At 43.3% G+C, this 23,160-nt stretch overlaps 1 protein-coding gene across 5 annotated transcripts in view; it reads left to right on the forward strand.

The window, feature by feature from the left end:
• Window positions 1-22,891, forward strand: part of LOC146809192 (uncharacterized) — a 223,121-nt gene extending 200,230 nt beyond the window's left edge. For all 5 annotated transcript variants that reach the window (XM_085614304.1, XM_085614306.1, XM_085614309.1 and 2 more), the window contains 2 exons: window positions 15,173-15,310; window positions 21,615-22,891. In XM_085614304.1, the coding sequence (XP_085470430.1) occupies window positions 15,173-15,310; window positions 21,615-21,705 (229 nt within the window). In that variant the 3' untranslated portion in view covers window positions 21,706-22,891. The remainder of the gene's footprint in view (window positions 1-15,172; window positions 15,311-21,614) is intronic.
• The last annotated feature ends 269 nt before the right edge of the window (window positions 22,892-23,160 follow it).

Consider the following 23,160-nt stretch of genomic DNA (forward strand, 5'->3'; position numbering starts at 1 on the left):
GGTCTATTGATATAGGTTCCTTCAAGCTTGATCATTAAAAAGGTTATTGAACCCTTGTGCTACTGATAGCTTTGAGTGTGTGTTGTCCTAATGTCGGTGGATATTGCGGCGCATAGCCGTGCAGCTCTGAAACGTCATTTGACGCAGTATGGGGTGCCGGACACTGGTATGAACGTCATCTTTGTGGTGGGAGCTGATGCGGCTCATCCCTATGAGTTGTTCTACTCTTGGGTGACGATTCCGGCGGTAAGTGAGGATGATAATACCTTTCATTCTTACACTGCCGCTGCTGTGCCAGCGAACTATACGCCGTATAGGACACAAGAAATACCAATATCTGCTTGGCAGCATCTTATTTGGTTTAATGGCGCCCTTCCCCATGTGGTTATACTGCCAAGAATGGGCCCTTTATCAATTGCAGGGGCCACTTGGCCGGTACTAGCCGGATTTACGCCTCATCCCCGTTACCTCACGGTGACGGTGGCTGAGTTGCGTGTACTGCACACTGCCCTAATTACGGTATATAGGGCGCTAGTGCAGTACGTGTCGCGCAATGTGCAGGCGGGGGCACCTGCTGTTGCGGGGCAGCCTACTGATCACCACGCGGTGGTCATTAGTCCTGTTATGGTTAATTCTGTTATGGGCAAGCGCCCCCAAACTAGGGATGATTTCCCCTTTTGGCTTGCTGAAAAATTTGACCAAATAGAAGCGGTATACCCGAATACATCTCCTGTGGAGAAACACATGATCCTCACCATTAGTTTGCCTAAAGACTTAGTCCCCCACATAGATGATTGTGTAAATTGGGGCAAGGTCTTTGCAGCGACGTACGCGCAGTGCTTTGGCACTCCGTCTATGTTGCAGCTGCCCTCCGTTATCAAACGAGTTCAGGAGAACCATGGTGCGGAGTCTGCGATAGAATTAGGGATGCGGCTCCTCGGTCAATTTGACCTGGTGGCTACCATGATAATGGGAAACCTTAAGGGTGATGCTTTGCATTTCCAGGTTCGTAATGAACTGAAGCGAGTTGCTGAGGAGGACAAACCGCAGGAATTTGCGAAAATAATCGCAGAGGCATACCGGGATTTGGGTCGTAGCTCTTTAGGAGTTAAGCCTGTAATAAAGAATCCCGATCTAAAACAGCAGGGTAAGGCAGAAACCTCTGGTAAGGACGACCGACCAAGTTTTCCAAAACAAAATCGGCGGTTTAAACAACAGGGAAAGCAGCAGCAACAGAAACAGGGCTCTCGGCCTGCCTCTCCCGTACAGTCAAGTAGTGAACGCACTTATGATCTGCGCGATCGTGCTACTATAAAGTCTCCTGATAGATTTCAGGTTTCTGAACAGCGCTCTCCTCGTTCTTCACAGGAAACATCGGCTACACAGTCCGGTGGCGGAGGCGGTGGCAAAGGTCGGGGTGCTCCACAACAGCGTGACCAACCCCGACAGACTGAGGGTAAAGGCAAGCAGGACGAATTTGCACGAAAAAGACCCCCGTTTCAGAAGAAGAAAGTGGCGGCTCTGACGGCAAGGTATGCCTCAGATAGTGCGGACACAGCTTCGGAACCGGACATGGGCACTGACGCTCCTGGACAGCGCAGCGGAAATTACCATAGTCCGTCAAGCTCTGCGTCCATTTCTGGCGGTGACAGCAACTGATATATCGGTTACTGTTGAAACAGCTGACACCAGAGTGGCTCCCCCTGATAGACTTTACGAAATAGTCTTATTAATTGAGGGTGACATACAACGTACAATAAAAGGGATTTTTTGGGATAATCTGACCACCACCTATGATATCCTCCTAGCGGAGGCAGATTGGCCTCCGGCGTTCATTTTAGAGGCTCCTAGAGGGGAGGAAGTAATCCTCCCGTCCTTTGCGCACACAGTGCCTAAGGACCAAGCTGAAGTGTATGCTGGGGAGTGGGCGCTTGCGCTTGCGCCGGCGGTGTATCGTACTCAGGTGGGATGGGACAGATTGTCCCCCTGCCATGAGATTCCATTGCGGTCTATGCCCCAGCCTCAACCTCAATATCCCATGCGTCGTGAAGCGAGACCCCACGTCGCGGCAATCCTTGAACAATTGGAATATCAGGGTGTTATTGAAACATGTGTGTCCCCTATGAATAACCCTTTATTCACTGTAACGAAGCCTGACGGCTCGTACCGTTTAGTTTTGGATTACCGGCACCTAAACTCCCATTGCCGGACCTGCGCGGTACAAAATACACATAGCTCGGCTTTGGTCGACAGTCTCGTGCGTAAAAGGTTTAAAACAACACTTGACATTTCCAATGGCTTTTTTAGCCACAACCTGTCCACACTGAGTAGCCAGTGGACGGCGTTTACTTCGGGCGGCAAACAAAAACAGTTTACAAGATTGGCCATGGGTTACAAAAATAGCCCTGGCGTCTTTTCTGCTCGCGTGGTTTCTCTCTTAGAAAGAATAGACCCCGACGCATACTCCTATGTTGACGATATCTATCTTACGGATGATGAGCTGATGCCACATCTGTCTCGAGTCGACAATATTATTGTGAGTTTTGCTGATTATGGCTACAAATTCAATTTTGCGAAGTCACACATCGCAGAATATACGGTGTTGTTTTTGGGCTACGAGCTCAACAATGAAGGTAAGGGGTTAGCCCCCCACTTTCTGGAGAAGTGTGCACGCTTAAGTGCTCCTACGACACTGAAGAAATTACAATCTCTGCTGGGTTTTCTGAATTTCGGCCGTATGTACATTCCTGATTATGCCCAGCGTATCAAGCCGCTTTACGCCTTGGTACAACCTTCATTTTCGAAGTCTAGCTGGCAGCTAGAACACTCTGCAATTTTACAGTCTTTACAGGCTGACCTTCTTGCTTCACAATACTTGCTGACACGTGATAACCGCACTAACCTGGTAATAAGAATAGTACCAGGCGCCGTGGGGTTCACGTATTTGACGTTTAATGAGGGCGACACAGTCCCCATTGCGTACAAATCCCACTTGTACACCTCTGCTGAATTACGTTTTTCCACGGTCGAAAAAGTTCTGACTGCTGTGCAGATGGCGATCCTCAAGGAACGCGCACTGTCGCATGGGAAACAGATTCTGGTTGTAACACCATATCCTGCTTTAGAGGCAGTGACTAAAGCAAGTGTACCAAATTCTAAAGCTTTGCATCCACGGTGGATACAATGGGCCACAACACTGACATCGCCAGATGTCACTTACATCTTTGATGCCTCATTACAGACTCAAGAGTACTTGCAGTATGAATTCGTTCATCCGGCACCTCTGTCTTTGCGCCCGCTCGAAGAATACCATTGTGTCATATATACTGACGGGTCTGCGCAACCCGCAATTGGATCGAAGCTCCCTTATTCAGCGGCTTGCGCAATTGTCGTAGGTACATTCGTAAATGGTGAATTCCAATCTGATGCAGTGCATACGCAGTCATTGGGTGATTGTACTGCGCAATTAGCGGAGCTTCGGGCTCTGGTGCTTGCACTGGAGTTTGCAGATCCCCGAGTCCCTACTCTTATAGTGAGTGACTCCTTCTACTGTGTCCAGTCCTACAATGACAATTTACACTTCTGGTCTCAGAATGATTATCGAGACACTAAAGGTAGCACAATTAAGCATAAAACGCTTTGGGTTCGAGTGGCAGACTTTAAAGAACGTCTCCCTCTCGTGAGTGTTATTCACACTCTTGGTCACCAGCGGCTTGGTGTCCATGCTGTCGGCAACAGCTTAGCTGACGAGGCAGCGAAAACAGCAGTGGCTACATACTTAGTGGCAGCAGTTACAAGATCCAAGAGTAAGATTGATGATGACATCTTGGCAGCTATTGCTGCTACAGAGAAGGGAGGTGATTACCCGAAGGGTTTTCCCTCTCGTTATATTTATCATTTAAGTCCTGATAACGTCCCGTTAGTGAGGATTAACGACGTTGGTGACAGAATTATTCCCAACGCGGACTGCAGACCAGCGCTGATCCTAGCTGCGCACGAGGGGTTGGCGTCAGCCCACGCCGGTGTGTCAGCTACAATATCTCTGCTACAACAACGTTACTGGTGGTTTGGTTTATATAAACAAGCGCGCGCATATGTTCTTGATTGTGACATTTGCCAACAGATTAAACCTTCTACTGTTGCGCGCCCACCACAGACACAGCAGTACATCTCTAATAAGCCATTTGGTTGTGTTTATTTAGATCACTGCGGTCCTTTTTCTTCTGATACTGCGTACAAGTATATCTTGGTTGCAGTGGATTCGTGCACACGTTTTCTATGGGTATGGCCACAAAAGAGTGCTGACTCGCGGACTGTCATCAGGGATTTGCGTGACTTTGTGGGAACTTTTGCGTGTGGTACCTTCCATTCTGATCAGGGCCCTGCGTTCGCCACTAAGGCTTACAAGGAGGCTATGAGAAATTTGGGGGTCCTAGTCAAATTTTCGTCCCCCTACCGACCTGAGGGTAATAGTGTGGTGGAGCGAATGAACCGTGACTTAAAGCAATCATTGACAGCACGTGTTTTAGGCACAGGCCGGAACTGGCTAGCCCATTTGTATAACGTCCAACGTGCACTTAATAATCTCCCTAGAAGGTCTCTGGGTGGGCGGACCCCGTACATGATGCTCTTCAGAATCAGAATGTTTGTTCCAGACCTTGATGGTCTAGACATTGCGGCGTCGACCGCACCCTTTGATGTAGATGATCACTGTGCTGTTTTGCAGACTCTACAAGAAGCCAGAGACTCTCTTTCGAAAGAACATTTGCCCTCCACATCTGAAGCTGAGGTTCAGATTCCGGTAGTCGGCTGGCTACCCCGAGTTGGAGATCTGGTCCGTGAGAAGGTGGAGAACAAGAAGGAGTTCGGCCCCTCTTATCGTGCACCAGTTCCAGTGCTTGGAGTGCAGGGTACAAGAACAGTCATTTTACCTCCACTTCCTGGTCGCAAAGAAAACAGGTACATCTCTATTGACAATGTCAAACTTCAGCGAGTGGCCGATACTTCTTAGTATGACTCCGGCAGTTTCATGCCAGACAATGCAAAGAAATTCAATGTTGGTTCCTGCTTCTAACACCTTGTCTGATGTTGCCATCGAGATGCATTCAGTTACTGATCCCTTGCTGATACCACCGGCTGGTGGTTTGCCCGAAGAGACTGAGTATGCTTATCCTACACGTGGACCCTCGCCTGTTTTACAATCTACAGCACTTGGCCAGTCCGTTTTTCCTTTGACACTAACTCTTTGCCCTCAACTCCCCGATCGAACATTGCTGTTTTTGTAAGTTGGTTTAAGAGACATTTTTTGATAGCCCCTTGGACATACATCTGGTTGCTGCTTTTCAGTATTTTTTTGTTTATGTCCATTGGATTTGTTATAGTTTTTTTCCGTTTGGTGGATGGCCATTATCTCAAAGAGAGATCGACAATTAGACTTATCAATGGAACTTTGGCCCCCCACTCCTCATCCCACATCATGAAAAGGGACCAGACTTTTGTGAATATTACTGCCTGGCCCATCATGGATGGAATCGCATGGGATGCAGTTAAATTTCAAATTCATGGGCCTACAGAGGTCATTAATGTGCCTAATGTATTTCGTGTTTCTATGGGTGATGTAGTTAAATAGAACATACGTTCTGATGATTGGGATGTACACGCCATTGAGGCACTGTTTACAGATTTGAAATATTATGCCGCTTTTGATGCTGAGGATTTGTATGAAAATGCGGCTAATTATGCAGAACAGTATTGTTTTCAACATTATGGCAATCACTTCCTGCATAAAGCGAATACATTTAGAAATGTTGTAAATTTTACCCAGTGGGAACACTGTCCCACCCCCTCGTTTGGCAGTTCGCATACACTAGTTGATAAGTTTACTTATTTTACTGATTTCAGTGTTTCAGCCCCGGCATCCTTTTATTTTAAAGTTAAGCCGGAGTCTGCCTCCAAGGTTAGACTGACACACACCAAATTGCTTTATTCCAAGTCCTTTATGGATGAGTTGTCAATCAAAGGTTATGATCTATGGAAGGCTACTATTGATCTTAAGTCGGTTTGGGGTTCCAAACCGTGGCAGGTTCAGGGAACTGAAGCTTTACACCGTGCCTGTCTAGTACCGAATCATATGTTGTTTTTAAATTCAACCATCTTCCAAACCACCTGTTTCAGATTGGCCACTTCTAAAAAAATAAATTCGCCTTCTGTGCCGGATCTGGGCGCTTACCCAAATTGGAATAACCACACAGATCTGTCCCTTCCTGCTTTGCAGTTATTAGTTTCTAATTCATCTTTCAATATTTCGAAATTTAGTAATGAGGGATGGTTAATTTGGCAAAGCAGTTCTGATACCTGTCAACGTCGTTTTCTAGGGCTGAAACCGGGGTATACTCAGGATCGCGTAGACCCCCGGTTTGAGTCGTCACATACAGTAACTACATACTCTGTAGGGAAATTATGTCAGTCCTGGCTGCGACATTCCACCTTGGCATCTGTCAAAGTTCATTTATCAAAATTACATGACAAAATAGATTTGAATGATTTTGTTAAAGGTCCTGTGGGTGGCAGATCCAGGAGATGGGCGTATGCTATTTACAATGAAGTATGGAAACTGTCGCAAATTGAGGCAGCTTCAAGATTGAGAGCTATTGATCAGGCTAATATGGAAAAAGTATTAGCAGTTATTGATAACAGCATTAACACTCTTTCTTCTCGCATTTATACATTAGATAATATTGTTTCTTCAATTGTGGATATTGTGCAGGATGATATGTCTGTTTTGTATCATGGTCAAAACCAGTTGCGTTCTGTTATGCAGTTTGCATGGACATTACAAACATTGAAGGCAGGGAAGGTCCCTTGGGACTATCTGAATACAACATCGTTATTTCTTCCCTTTAACCTTACTGACAAACAGCAGTTCATGTCCATGAAGGATGCTTCATATTCCTTGCTACATATTGAACAATTGGAGCCGTTACCTTTCTCTGTAGCGGAAGTAGATTCCGCAGTGTGGCTCTTACACGGATTGATAACTCTCCGTTCGCACTTTTTAAGTTTACCTCTTATATGAAACACTATGCTCTGGGTAGATATGAACAGCTGGGTACCGCTTTCATACATGAAGTTTGGTCCCTCCCCTTTACGTATAGATGTACAAGGGACGGTACTGAGGTTTATCTGAAAGGTGAGGAATGTACAACGTCACCTGATCATTCTGTTGTATGTAGGCACATTCAGTTGCACGGAACTTGCAATGTACACGCCCCGAATTTGGCCTGCGTCCTCAAAGGTATCCCGGTACCAGTGATTACGCCATCTTTCACGCTGCTTGCAAACGGTAGTTATTTAATTTTAAACAATGAAGCTTGCTGCGGGATGTTAGTGGGGATCCTATATATAGTAACTGTATCACAGAGGTATTGTCTGCTGCAATAACGTTCTGTTTCCTCCCCCGCATGGGAGGCTGGATGCTTCCATCTGGCCTTCGATTCCAACCTTGAAAGCAGAGTTCAACAAGATGAGCAGAATAAGAGCGCTATTGTCCCAAAAGGAGGTGCCATTGACTTCCTCCCGGGAAACATTTGTCCTTCACGTAGCAAATACGCGCACTGAGGTACAGGCGCTTTTGAATACTGACCTCCCCCTGCATTTTGGAGCTTTGATCCAAACAATTTTCAATGCCTCGTCCACGACTGGCCTGGCTCATTTTTTTAAACTTGTGGGCTCGGGCCTCGTGACCTCTTTCCAAACTATTTTTGGTGTGATTCCGGCATTTTTTCATTCTATTTTCTCGAGCGTCTTTGGAGGTGTCCCTTTAATTCTGGCGCTAGTGGCAGGTGTGCTACTTTTACTTTTCATCTTGCGGAATGGCTGCTCTTTCTGTGCCACACGACAGCCTGTCCCGTCTGCAGCTTCTTCGTGACAGGATGCTTGATTATTATGGTGTCCTGCCGTTGGCGACTTTGAGCCTGGCATATGGATTATCCTTCCGGTATTCCTACTTCACCTGCGTGCAACCTGTCTTCCACTGCCTAGATTGTCCCTTTGAATGGCCTATGGATTTGTGCTTAACCAACATGGTGTCTCCGGACCCGGATTATGATCGACTGATGAGGCCCTTAGTGTCTCACGAGTCCGCCTGTTCTGGTGTTCGGATTATGGCCTGCGGTGCGGCGCATGGTATCCTGGGTAATTGGGACATCGCGAGAGCGGCATATGACTTCTTGGATATGAGTTATTTGGAAGTACACGCTGGTTGCCCTCTGATGGTGCTAGAGGCTCCGCTACTGGAAGAACATGTATGTTCATTTTCTTTGATTAACTGGATGGCTGAAACCTTCAGTGGCCGTGCCAATGATTTTCTGCTGGAAGCAGTGGCCACATATGCTGCATATACTTTCATGGATTGAGTGAACTGTCGTCCACTGTGTTTTCCTCACGTGTCTTGAACTGTCCCTGTGCGTCTGCACTTCTGCCCGGTGAGGCGTTTTTTTCATTTTTTCACCCCCCACGGCACGTTTGAGGTTTTTTTTTTTTCTTTCCACCTTTGGTTTTTTCCTATTCGGACTTTGCCTGAACTGACCAGTGTTTTTTAAATTGGATACGCCTTGTTCTGCTCTGTCGCGCTTGAACTCTGCGTTCTCTCTTTTCTTGCATACTAAGTAGTGCTTTGATCAAGGGGGCATGTAGTAAGGACTCTCTTAATACGTACATACATTGTTAAGTTAGCATAACCACGTTAGAGGTTAGAAAGCCATCTTGCTGCTTTTGCACACGACACTGTGTTCACATGTTATTGCTTAAACAAACTGCTGACTCGAGTTTTGCCTCACACGAGAGCAATCTGTTGTTACCATCCCGAGCTCTGCGCAGCGACCTTGGTCTGCACACGATGTGACAAACAGTCTGAGTTGTTAGACAATGCATGTTTTCCACTCTAGGTTGATCGACCCACTATTTAGTCATAACACACGAGCAGCTGCAAATACCTGAAAGTTGGTGCTTTTAATATCCCAGACATCATGTTTATTATTCAGACCGAAGACGAGCCTTCCTGCGAGAAGATTCCTGATGCTCCTGTGATGTGATTTCACTAAGCTGATCTTTGAGGTATGGGGTCCCCTATTCAAGCCTAAGAGACCTTCTGTTAGTCTAATAATAATATTAGCTTCTTAGTAAAGGGAAGGTGGTAGTATCCACTGTCATTATAACATGATCACCCCTTTTATATTCTATGGAATTGTAACGATGTTGATGGTTTTGATTTTAATCATTTGTCTGCTTGTATTAGCCAAAGTACTGCATCTTAGGACACGTGGTCTATAAAAATAAACTCTTTTTATTTTCAACGTGTCTCTGTTGATTCTTGTTGTGGACTGATGTGAGAATAATATACGAACAGGTATTTCCGATTCCCACCATTACTGAGAGTATACTGAGTCGCTTGTTCTGGGTTGTCTTTTCATTGGGACCGCCGAGCTAAATCTCGGATAACGAATGGGACACTTATGCTAGCCGGATACTGGGTTCTGGGTTCTGAGGTGAGTTTCTGGTACACCACAATTCACTGAGGTCCTGGGGTTCTACGCATAGTTCTGTGTATAAGCAGAATCCCTGCAACAAAGGAGGTCTTAGAGAGATTTAGTTTATACAATCTCACGGTGAGGATTGATAAGTGCAAGTTTAGGAAATCTTCAATTGATTACTTGGGGCACACAATATCTGGTAAGGGTATTGAACCGAAGAGTGACTTGGTTAAATCGATTGAAAATGTAGCCTCACCTAAAAGTAAGGAAGACCGTATGAAATTTTTGGGAATGGCTGAGTATTACAGCAAGTTTGTTAAAGGGTTTGCTGAAAAGTGTGTTAACATGCGTACCCTTCTTTGCAAAGGGGTTGAGTAAGGAGTGTGAGACAGAATTTACCAAGATCAAAGAATATCTTAGAGAGACACCTAGATTGAGGAGTTTTGACCCTGCAGGAAAGTCAGTTTTGGTCACTGATGCTAGTATGAAAGGACTGGGTGCGGTATTGCAGCAGGAGAGTAAAGGGAAAACTGATGTCATCCTTTTTCTGTCACGGAGTCTTAGAGGAGCTGAAACCCGATACTCAGTGATAGAAAAAGAGGCGCTAGCCGTCCATTGGACTACGAAAAAGTTAAAGAATCTACTACTCTGTACCAAATTTGTGGTTAGGACGGATCACAAACCTCTTGTTGAAGTTTTTAATAAGAAGAGAACTGATGCCATCTCGAGCAGGATTTCGAGATGGGTTGTTGACCTACAAGGTTATAATTTTAAGGTGGAATATCTACCTGGTGTACATAATTATACAGCAGATGCTTTGTCTAGAGTGGTTACACTAAATGAAGATTGTGCTGAGCAGGAAGAGGAGGAAGAACTCAAATGGGTGTGTAACATTGAGTGTGGTGGCATAAAAGAGGAGAAATGGAGAGAAGAGTCTAGAACCGATGAGGAACTTTTAGAGTTATCTTCCTTTCCAGAGATGGATGGATTAAGAAAAGGCAAGGTGTATCCGAGAAGTACTGGAGTGTGAGGGGTGAATTATCCATGTCTGATGGTTTGTTGTTTCGCGGTACTAGATTAATTCCCCCTAAATGTTTTCGTGAAGAGTTGATTACCTTAGCCCATCAAGGTCATCAAGGCATTTCTAAGACCAAAGAAAGCATTAGACTTAACTATTGGTGGGCTGGGATGGACCTAGACATTGAGAGATTAGTGCGTGAGTGTGTTCCATGCACGTTGAGTGAAAAATGTTTTAAACCGAGAGTACAACCAATGGTCATTAGAGACAGACCCAATGCACCTTGGGAGGAATTGGCTCTGGACATTTTGGGTCCAGTTAAATGTAAAGATGGTGATTTATTTTTGTTTTTTCTAATAGATTTGATTTCAAGGTGGCCTGAAATTATGATCACTAGGTCCATTGATTCTAAACATGTCATCTCTTTCCTCATGGACGTTTTCTCTAGAGAAGGTCTTCCTGGATTTCTCCTTACTGATAATGGGGTACAATTTGCTTCTAAAGAAATGGAGGAGTTTCTAGAGAAATGCTCTATTAAGCATAAGCGTTATTCTTTATATCATCCGGAAAGTAATGGAATGGTGGGAAGATTTGACTGAGCTCTCAAAGAATCCATTTCTCTTTCGAAGCAAAACAACGTGGATTGGAAGGAGGGAGTTATTAAAACTGTGGAAATGTATAGAATCACTCCCCATTCTACCACTGGTTGTACGCCATTTCTTCTCCTAAAAAACAGACACCCAAATACTTTCATCACGCCCTACTGGGTCAATAAAAGAGTTGTCAAGGAGAATGGGAATACATTCTGTCTGAAGTCATGGAGGGAAAGAGAGGCTAATAATGTTATGGATCGTAAATTGAATTTTGACAAGAGGAAAGCTGTAAAGAAAACCTTTTTTTATGTTGGAGACTCAGTTATGATTAGAGCACCACCAGGTCGGAAATCTCCTGAGGTATTTAAAATGGTGCATAAGGTTCAAAAAGTTTTTACTAATGCAATCAAAACTGAAGATTCTAGGATTTGGAATCTCAACAGAGTCATTGTGGTTAATAATTCCTTTGTAAAGCGTGATTTAGATAATACGAGTGGAAACTCAGGTAAAAAGTGTCATTCAAGTCATTTGAGAGAAAAGAGTAAAAGATCTACAAAGCCTCCAGCAAAATTATTTAAAGACTATGTTAGAATTTAATTTCTTTTTTTTCTTTTTCTTCTGTTTCTTTCCATTTTGTTGTGCCTCTTTTGTAAAGGAGGAGGATGTGTAGTAGTGTGCATATCATGTATATATTTATGTTGTACATAGTTGTTGTACCTCTTTAAGATTCATGTAAAGGAGAAGTTGTTGTTCATCAAAGCAGCTCCATGGTGATGGAATGCTCTGGTGAGGAGTTTGGTCAGTTGCACCTAATTGATGGTGCCTGATGGATGGGATCTTTCTTCCTCTACATTAAACTCAGCTCTTCTCATCTCAACCTGCATAGATTATTAGCACCAAATGCGAACATTGGAATATTTTATTTACATATAAAAATTGCTAGGAAGGGGCTCAAACTGTCATTCAAGGACTTAAAATAATAGCAATGATAAAACCAACAACTTGCTACTGTTGAATTTCTCATAACTAATACAGAAAATAAGTCATAGGACTTTCTTTTCTGTGACCAAAATCCAGCTTTATAGCAGCCTCTCTTGATTGGTCAGCCTTAACAAGCTTAGCCAAGATGCTTTGATGTGCTGATAACTGGCTACATAGAACAGAGATTATCTGATGGGGGCAGCTCTGCAGCTGTAGAGAACAGGCCAGGTTGGGGGCTGGGTAAATCAAAGTGGGCTTTAAAGAGAGCAGGACAGTAAGCACTGTCAGTCAGGCCTGCCCCCTCTTCCTGTTCCCCCAGCCAGATGGCAGGCCCGGTAATGGAATTTGCAGGAGGTGGAGAGGGGGGTGTTAAGGGAAATGGGCCAAACCACTGGATTGGTTTAGCCAGCTCTCACTAGAAAGGAGAGGACTTCTCCAGCTTGAATTTTAAAGTAAAGTGCTTTGTGGGACAAGAGTATGCCACACTTTGGAGGAATATGTCATACTTTTGGGTGCCTCCTGCACCTCATTGGACAGGCGTCCCCTTCAACTTATCACCCCAGAACATTGAAAACATATGTGAGGGCTGTATAGCAACTGAAATCTGCTACCTCCAACTACAAGGAGAGAAGGACTGCCCTGCTGGAACCCTGGTCTGCACCCTAAAGGATTGCAATCTGAAGGACTGCTCCTGTTGCACAATTTGAGCTACAACCCTGAGGACTTGACCTTGCTTCAAAAAGGATTAAGGAGTGGACTCCCTGAAAGCAACAGGTTAACAGAGCTTCCCTGCACCATCTCCCTGAAGCAGTCCCCAACCTGGAGTGCATCCAGTGGACTTATAAGGATTTGGCCAGCCACATTAGGGGCATTGTAGTCCCAATCTTCCAAGGATCACCTCAAGGCTTCTAGAACCTAAGATTTGTATTTTGGACACTTTGAACCCTCAAGAAAAACTTCAGGAAAAAGTTCCAGATGTTTGGAGAGGTTTAGAGCAACATGTGAAAAAAGCTCCATAAATGGACCAACCCGACGAAGAGAGTCAAGCGAACTACCTTCAACTGGGAACCGGCCTGGATTTCAGGGTTGTCCTGCTAAAAGTTCCGTAGCGCAAGACTTCCAAGAGTTGACCAGGAGCTTCCACTGAACCAAGCCAGCAAATCCACTGTAAATCCAGCCTGACAAAGTATCTACCTCACCAGCAATAGAAAATCCTCCAGAAAAGTTTCAAACTGTGAAGGTAAATTTTGACTGGGTGTTTGACCAGAGCTCCATTGCTGTCACCAACTTTGACGTTGTCCTCGTCAAGTGCAACTAGATGTCGAAGTTGGCGCAATAGGTTTTTAAGAAATAGATGTAGTTCTAGAGGCACTCTTATGGTTTGACACCACATGATGACCTTTGACTACCATCATTCTAATTGACTTTGGTGTTTCATTTTACCCTAGCCTGAATGCACGACGTCCTGCATATGCCTTGTTTCTCTTGAAGGTTTTTTTCATGTAATCTTGCTGTCTAAAATTGGGAGCGAGAAGAACAGCCTTGCCAAGAACAGAACGTGTGGGATGTGCATTTGAAAGCATGAGAGAGAGAAAGGTGTGGAATGTACTTTTTAGTCCCGAAGTGCAGTGTTATGAGCTGTGGTGCACAAATGTGCATTGTGTTGTACATTGGGAAGTATTATGAAGTGCTTGTCATCCTGAATTCTAACTCTGCCTTGCTTGAGCATTTCTGAGTGGACAGACAGGGCCCAAAGTGTTTGCAAGTTGTTTGGGTTAATCATGTTCAAGGTTGTAATGTTTTTGGAGAGATTGTTTAATATACCAAAGGCTTTCGTAAGCTTCATTAAGATAAGGGCTGAAACATGTGAGAATGTAGAGGGAACGTGGGAACTCCTTTTGCCCTGGAATGCTTGCATGGAAGGTGGCCAATTCCAGTAAGTTTCCTTGGCACAGAGGGATCAACTATCGAACCTTCTAGTGCAGTTTGAGACTTTAAAGCTGAGTGCTGTTGACTTAGAAACTGGGATTTTGGAACCCGAATGGGGACGGATGTGTCTACTTCGGTACAGAGGAGCCCTGGTTGCTGAGGCTCTTAACCCTGGCTGTAAATCTCCCGGTCTGGAGTGGGCTAAGATGCAGTGTTTGCGCCAGGTGAAGTGTTTGAGCTTTGATTATTGCCATTGTGATGTGTGGCCAGTGGCAATGGTCATTTGAGGTGTTTTCTTTGTGATGTTTGAACATCCAAAGTAATCACTTGCTGTATTTAGTCTATATATCTTTGTGATTTCTTGCAGGACGTCCATTATTAACTGCTTGTGCATTTTATGATTATTATTTATGCATTTAACTGTTACATTTTCTAAGTGTGTTATTATTGCTTGCATATAAATAAATATCTCTATATACATTTGAACACTATTCATTTGACATCTGGGAAAGCCTTTCTGTTAGAGAGTCTTATTCTAAAAAGAGAGTCTTTACATTTTGTAAAGTGAAACCCCTTTCTAGGTGTTATGTTTTATGTCTCCTGCTTCGTCGTGTTTGGGCCATTGTGTGGGAGTGGTATTTTTAGGGCAAAACAAGACAATAGAAATTGTTAAATCTTTAACAATTCAAAACTTTGGTTCCCTATATTGGATCTTTGTGGTTTTGGCGTCATTTCAAAGGCAAACATATTAAATATTTTTATAAATTGTTGTGGGATTTTTATTGTGTGTTGTGTCTTTCTTATTTAATGTATTGGTGTTTTTAAATGCTTTACATAACTGTCGACTAAGTTAAACCTGCCCCCTAGTTGCCAGCTATTAAGGGTTGAGCAAGTGGAATAACTTATTGAGACCTTATCTGTACTTTATATTGCATTGGTGGCCTTATTGGTAGTGGATTTCGGTCAATTTTGCAGTTTACATATTTGAGCCCTCATGTTTCTATGCCAGGATCTCATATTATGACAAACACAAATATGTCTTCTTAAGGAGGATGCGTTTGTTTGTCTATGATAAGAAGTGGAGTTCTACAGCTCATAACCTCTTTCTTGAATTTATACAGAGTTACTAAGATTTTGAAAAAGCTCACCATGTCTGTTGAAGCATTGATGAGGCTGATGGAGTCAACTTTCATGTATCAAAACTTCCTTTTGAAGGAACCAGACACTGCAAAAGAGTTCCTGCAAAAACAGCAAGAAAGGTAAGGAAATTCGCTTGCTAAAATATCACAAGGTGAAAGTCTTTTAAGACATCTGGCAGTAAATAGTATTCTGATAACATCTTGCAGTAGATCACAAAAACTAGGACCTGGCAAATAGCTTTCAAGGAATACTTGGAAGCTTCCCCTATAACCTTCAGAATATGCTTTTCCTGTTTCCATGTGCTGGTCAATCATGAAAAATGAGTCCGTGGCCGTCAATTAGGATTGACCAGTTAGGACTCCTTGGCAGTGTGTGTTAATACTTTCCATGTTGTAGCAAGAATGCTATGAAGGCATCCTATTCAATTGTAAATCACGGCCATAATTAGGGTGCATTGATTCCTTCATAACCCTGTGCCCCGTTGCCACTGCACCTTCTGCATTAATGATAGGTAAGTCCCTCTGGTTTTACTGACAAAATAAACAGATTTAAATCTACCCTGAAGTCCAGTGCCAGAAAGGAGAAAGTAATCAAGTACAGGTGTTCTCTTTGCATCTTGATGCTTGGGGTGATGCAATAATGATCAGGAAAACAAACTATATGTACTAAAATAGTAAACTTCGTAAATTTCTGTAATTAAAAATATGCAAATATCCACATGCCAAATGTTAAAAGCTTATCCGGTTTGTTTTTCCCTTTGCATCTTCGTAGTCATAGTAAGGAATTTATAATCAGGATAATACAACTCCAAGAACTAGAAAACAGTAATTGATGAGTAACTCATATTGATTGAGCCAACTTGAGACATCTGCTTAAGTCACCGTCTCAATGCAAATATTTCTTCCTCACAGCCATTTTTTGGGAGCTTTTTCTCTCGACGTCGAGTGAATCTCTTCATCCGGCCGGGTTTTTAATAAACGACGGTGGGTTGGCTCAGCGCAAGGCCTTGGTGAAACCCTGGAAGTCTTGAAATCCGGAATTTTCAACAGGAAATCCAGGCTGGGTTGCAGTTGGACGTCAGCGGCTTGACTCTCTTCGACGAGTTTGTCTCCTTATGTAGCTGTTTGAAAAAAATTCTAAAAAGTTTTGGATCTTCAGCCATAAGGTCCTTTCTGGGTGTCAAAATGTCCTCACCACCAATCCAAGGGTTCAGAAGCTGTGAGATGATCCTTGGGATGTTGGGACTACGCTTTTCAGAATGCACCTGGCCAAATCCTTAAAGTTCCCTGCATGATCTCTAGCTGGGTTCTTCCTGGTTGAGACAATGCTGATGTAGCTCTTTCGATCTGTTGCTTTCAGGGAGTCCACTCCTTCATTTCTTGAAGAAAGGCAAAGTCCTTAGGGCTGTAGTTACACAGTGTGCAGCAGGTGCAGTCATTCGGAGTGCATATCCTTTGGGATGGAGACCAGGGTCCCAGCAGGGCAGCCCTTCTCCTCCTTGTAGTTTCGGGCAGGGATCTATGTTGCTGGGCAGCTATCCAATAGTTATCCAGTGTTTCAGGGCAACAAGCAAGGGGCCACCCCCGACCAAAAGGGTACTTGGTGACACCGAGAGGTTTCTAGCATATTTTTGTCCCAGAAAGCACTATTCCTTTAAAATCCAAAATGAAGAAACTCTATCTTGGAGGTTAGGATCTGGCTAAGCCAACCTACTGGAGTGGCTAAGTTTCCCTAAAAATCCCCTTCCAGCCCCTCTACTTCTTTAATTACTGGGGCTCCAGATCGGCTGGGGATGGGGATGCTGGATGTGGTGGTGAGCCTGTGTCTTGTCCAAACAGTCATTGCCTCTTTGAAGACCAGTACTACTACTCTTCCCCCATCCTGCCATTTGCTCTGCAGCTGCAGTACTTCTCCCAACAGATGCTTACTTTTCTTCTTGCAGGCCACTTCACTCCTCATGAGAACAGTTTGACTCAGTCAGTCAGAGGCTAGCCAGTCATAAGAGGCTGTGGAAGGCTGGATTTTAGTCAATCAGAAAAGCAAGTTCTATAACTTATTTTCTGTGATAGCTATAATAAATCTAACCATGGCAAATTGTTAGATTTATTCTAACTATCATTTAAATACTATGAAGTATATTTTGAGCTTACTTCTATCAATAGTTATACTTTATTAAAGTATTACCATGATAGACAGTAAAGCCATTGTGCTACAATGGGAGAAACCACATTGGCAGTTTTTCCCTCACCAGTGCATATAAAACATATTTTATAATGTCCCTGCTGATAGTTACAGGGCACCATAAACTTTGGTCACTTTGGGGAGAGCTAGTGGTGAATTATATGTAAAAATAAGGTAGTTTGAGACTTTGGAAGTGCCTTTAATTCCAAAGTCAATTTTGCATATACTTTATTTTTAAAAAACATCCTGCAAAGCAGTCCTACCTTTAAAACGACAACAGGCAGCACAACAGTGCACACTTAAGTGCATTGAATGTACTGGGCCTCTAAACCTAAATGCCCTGCCATATATCAGGGACCTACAAGTAGGTTGTCAGCACCAATTGTAATTACACTTAATTACCAAATTTCTTTAACCAGAGCACAAGCCCTGGAACTGGTTAGCAGAGCCCAGGGCACAATCAGAGTAATAAAACCAACAGTTCGGGCTGGACTGTTCCCATGGGGTGCAGGGACAAGAGTGATTTGCATGTGGCTGGGTCCAAACTGGGGTGGTATTGTGAGCACATAAATGATGGTTTAAATCTAGATCTGTGACTGGGAATTAATGCTTGATTAGTTCAGCATTCCACCCATCATTTGTTTTTTGTGCCACAATTATGAAAAAGCACAAAACATCAACTGTGGTTATCTGAATGTGCCGGAGTGGCATAAAGTCACAAGTTCAGGCTGACCATGATGGAGCACCAGCTGGATCCAGAGACCCAGTTAGGCTTACAGAACAAGAGTACCTTAAATTCTGGTTGCAGAGTGATGTGAAGTCCTTGCGTTGGGTTGTGCTGGCCAGTGTTGAGAACCTGTAGAAGTGGAGCTTGCCATTCACAATCCTCTGACAAAATGTGTCACGCAGCAAAGTCAGTGATCGTCGATGGGAGCTTTGCTTTGCAAGGTTTAATGTAATCATTGAGGAAGCCACTAGGGCTTGTGAAGATTTGTTTTGCAATGCACCGGTGCTGAGTTCGAGATGCGTCATGCTGGGACAGTGTTGGTGAAGCCACTGGTGCTTGCGAGGACTTGTGGCTTGCTGCATTGAGCTGGGCCAGTTGATGGCGTCAAGATGCATTGTGCTGGGATGGACTAGGCAGAGGAACTGAGGCAATACACAGTCCTGTGTTGGAGCTACGAGGAGATGCGGGTTGCTTGACTAGTTGTTGGCGTTAAGATGCATCACACTGGATTAGGCTTGCAGAGCTGTCAATGCGATCTTCGGCCTTCGATGATGAAGCGTGCGCAAAGAAGCCTGATGTGCTCCAGTAACTTGAGAACAGGAGTGATTCTTGGAGATTTTGGAGTCCTAGGATACAAAGGCAGGCTGGGTAGTTGAAGAGTGCTCCATTGCAATGATGAACACATTTTAACAGTCTTTGTAAAGTTTCGAGTGGACGTGCAAAATGCAAGTTTATTAGTCTTAGCAGATCCAGAGGTTCCACTCACCTAGCTCCCATATGGTTTTTGGTGGGGGGCCCTGGGCAACTTGAACTGTAGCTTTGTCTTATTGGACTGGCTCCTTGGAAGCAAGCCATGCAAACTCATACCTCCATTCCAGAAACCAATCCCTTTGTGTGACTGTGAGCCCAGCTGGACTTATCACAATTTTCTCAGATGTTACTGTGCCCATCGAAGTTGGCTAAAAACCTACCATCCGCTGGATGTTTTGTTAACGGGTCATCAACACAATTGCTAACTAGCCCGTTTAGTACTAATTTTGGGTTTGGGTTGGACCCCTGATGCAGTTTCATTGGAGGATTTGGGGTTTTATTGGTTTGGGTATTTTTTGGAACGTTATCCACACAAGTTGGACCAACTCAGAACTACTGAGCTAACAGATGCTGAATAACAAGCAATTAGTCCATCAGGCAGGCATTTCATCTCCAACTGAAAACACTGTGGTCCGGATTTACTAAGATTTTCTCTCTGGGTCACAGCATGCTTTGACATAAGTCAGTGTACCAGCTTGCCTTGCTGCGTTGTGTTGCTTCCAGCTTAGTAAATATTGTCCTGCATTTCCATGTGCAGCCCCTCTGCAGCATTTAACAATCTGGCAATAAAGACTGCAGTTGGGAAACAATTTCCTTGTAGGACCATTGTATTCCTAGGGCCCCATGTTTTCAAAAACTAGCACATTATGTATTTTTGTGTGTTTATTACTTTTAACTTCCCAATGGAACTCAAACTCATAAAAATGGCCCATTCATCCTACATTTTATATCTCTGAAAAGATGCACAATCATTTTATTTCTAAATACCCTAATAGCTTTAAAACGTGTTGAAACTGATTAAGAGCCTCATTTAGAGTGCGGCGGAATGTGGCAAATGGGAGTATGCTTCCCCGTGTTATTTGGAGATGCGCGAAAGCACTGGATTTTCAACAAAGCCTCAGCCATCTCCACCATGGTCAATTCATCCAACAGAGGGCCTCTGGTTTCTGTACAGCATAAAGCCTACCCTTGCGTTGTTCATTTTTCATGCTGGAAGAACATTCCCAGCACATCAGTGACGTAGGTTTTTTTTTGTTTTCCAGAAAGAAACAACCTCTTGATGAGTTTGATTCTATGAAAGTAAAACATGCCAAGAAAGGGGTCATAACATGCGCTTCCCCTGGGTATCTCTTTTTTATCATGTGTGCCTAAGTGCTTTCATTAAACTTTCACTGCCACAACGACATAAAAGGCCACATTTGGTGGTTGGACCACTGCAGTGCTGGTGAACTTTGAGCATGTGCTGTTCCAGCAATTTAGTCTTTCCATCAGTGAATGTTTAAATGTCCCTTTAAATCAGAGTAATGTCAAGAATGAATGAGTATTTCCTGATTTGAAATGGCATTTTTGTTGTATTGTAATCTATGATGACATTTATGGTGTTCAAAAACCATTTTTAGTTGTTGTGGTGTTAACAATTTTCACAAAAGAAGAAAACAAATGTGAAATTAGAATTTCTTAACAAAGTAAAAGAGAATCAGAGTTGCTAAAAAAGACTCTAGGCCTCATTTACGAGGTTACAAGGAATCTTACTGCATTGCCCTGCATCAAAAGAAAAGGTATTTTTTCCCTCGCTGCTGGCGCACAATGGGCTGCTGTGCACCAACGTAGGCCCCCTTGTGGAATGGATCAAGGGTATCTACGTTGCAGGAGAGATTGATTTTGTACAAAAACGGAGACCTTCCTCCACAAAAACAATCACAAGAGGTGTTTTCCTCTTTCTATGTGTGCTGCATTTTGCAGAACACATAGAAAATGGAAAAAACAGGTATTTCCCCTCCTTGCACCTTCCTTACGCCTTACTGGGGCATTCCCATGTATACAAAACCTAGTAAATCTGGCAGAGCGTCAGATTCCATGAATGTTGTGTAGGAGCACCAACAGCAATACCCATGGAATGACTCTCACGCAGAGGAATGTGTGAAGGGGCATAATACAAGCCCATGAAAAGCAAAGGCAGTTTGTACGTGGCCTTGTAAATATGAGCTGGCACACTGCACCGCCGGTGCATCCACAAAAGTGACGTACCAGCAGCGGAATGGGCTTGCAAATAAGCCCCTATGTTTCATCGCAGTCCATGTTAACCACAACTAAGAGCACAACATACACTTTGCAGAATTATCACTATAAGAAAGTTTTACAGAATCTTCCACTTTAAGATTTAGTTGCAAACAATGATTACTAAGGCCAGTTTATATAATCTCAGCTGCGGTTTGACTTGCCCAAACGGCCATTTAAGACCATTTGGCATAACATAATGATGCACTCCTTGGCTCCATTGCCTTTGGCCCCAGTCAGTGTTGTTTAGAGAAGGCAAATATCAATGCTAGTCCTCTATTTACAAAGAGTAACATATCTATAAAATACACAATTTAGTATATAATTGTAAAATTCCACATACAATGCGATACAAGGAAGTTTTGGGGATCTTGAGAGCATTGCTTCTAGACCAAAGAAAGAGTGCAATTAAAGTTAATAAATATTTATAAGAGCGAAAATTATTCTGTATTTGAACAATGTGCAAGTCTTTTCACTTTCACTCAGTATGATGAAGCATAACCTCCTTATGTGACAGTGTGCAAATAGCGTGTTAGTATGTGCTGCATTACCTATGCTTATGGTGATCTCCCCACCTTCGTATTCCTCTGCCACATGACCTGTACTGATCCATAAACTCCATTTATTCTGTACAATTTCTATTACAGGCTTTTAAAAATCCTCGGAGTGTCATCTACCGACAAAGAACTAGAGATGGTCACCGACTACTTCTGCGTGTTGGCCCGGAAGTCAGCCTGATAAATGGATGAACGGATGAAGAGCACACAATATGAGATCCCATTTGATGTCTTTTTTAATAATATCCATTGTACTAGAAATTAAAAATATATATCATCTTTTTATTTTACTACTGACCATATACTTCTTTGTCAGATGTACAAAACCTTTTTTTTTTCTTTCCTCATATTACCTCCATGGATATAGCACGCACTCAACCTGTACCACCTCTGGTGCATATAACTTGTTGGTTCCACTATCAGCTGATGTTCTTTACAGGAAGTACCCGTAACGCACAATCTGAGCTGACCAATTTAATCATTGGACCTTATCATGTCCCTAAACTCATCCAGAAGCGTCATCTAATAGATTCCAAAATAAGCTCTTGTCTGGCCTTTCTCTATAAGCATTTACTCTCTGATCTAAGGTTCTAAAATATCTTACAGAGTTCCACCAAGCATTCCAAGTGGGCACCACAATTTACAGATCTCCCTCCTAGCCAGTAATATCAGATAAAACACCAGTTTTTGTTGGAACCCTATCGGGCCCAGCACTCCCCCCGATGCGGGAACAATAACAAATATTATAAGAGATGGGCTTACCTCCAGAACGCAGCCCAACACCCTGGAGATAGTCTTACCCACACTTCTCCAATATTCTTGTATCTTGGAGAAAGAAGCAAATACATGAACATCATCTGAATTCTGGCGGCCGCATCTCAGACAGCTGGCTTCTCCACCACCCTTTATCCTGGATACCTTAAGGGGGGACCAGTAGATCCTGTGAAGTGCGAAAAAGTGGTTTCTTCTGAGTGCAGCAGATTTAATCAGGGGGTAAAGAATGTCTAGAGATACTTGCCATAAGTCTTTTAGCTCCTCACTCAGCAAGTATCTTTACCACACCCGATATGTCTGTTCCATCTTTCTGTCGGTTGCTGCCAAGAGATGATTGGAGAGGATGTATGACTGAACAACTGCTACCTAAACCACAAATTCCCTAACCACGAAGGCTAAACAACGAGCAAACCCAAACAACTACATTTTGAACAACAAGTTCCTGAACCACTAAAATGACCAAATTGCTCTTTTCACATTAATACTAGTATGTTCTTTTCAATCTGCATTTTTATTACACTTCCCACTGATCTAACTTTACTTTAGACGTACCCACCATGCTATTAAACTATATAAAACGTTTTCTAATCTTACCTGTCTGCGATTGCTGCCTCTTCTTTTCATCACCGTAAAGCACTACTGTCCGGAAAACAGAGGGAAACGATCTTGCGCATACATCAGCAGATTCGACTGAAATGGTATGCATGCCTTCCCCAAATTATCAATAGAAAGTATTACAGCCATTTTAGGAACATCCCAACTTTATTATTGTGAGGTGACAGGGCTCTTGGGGAACATCATTTATGGACAGTAAGAAAAATGCATTTAATGCGGAAAGATTTTTAGGAGCAAACAGATATGT

This window comes from Triturus cristatus, chromosome 7, assembly GCF_964204655.1.
Source record: "Triturus cristatus chromosome 7, aTriCri1.1, whole genome shotgun sequence".
In the NCBI taxonomy this organism is placed as follows: domain Eukaryota; kingdom Metazoa; phylum Chordata; class Amphibia; order Caudata; family Salamandridae; genus Triturus; species Triturus cristatus.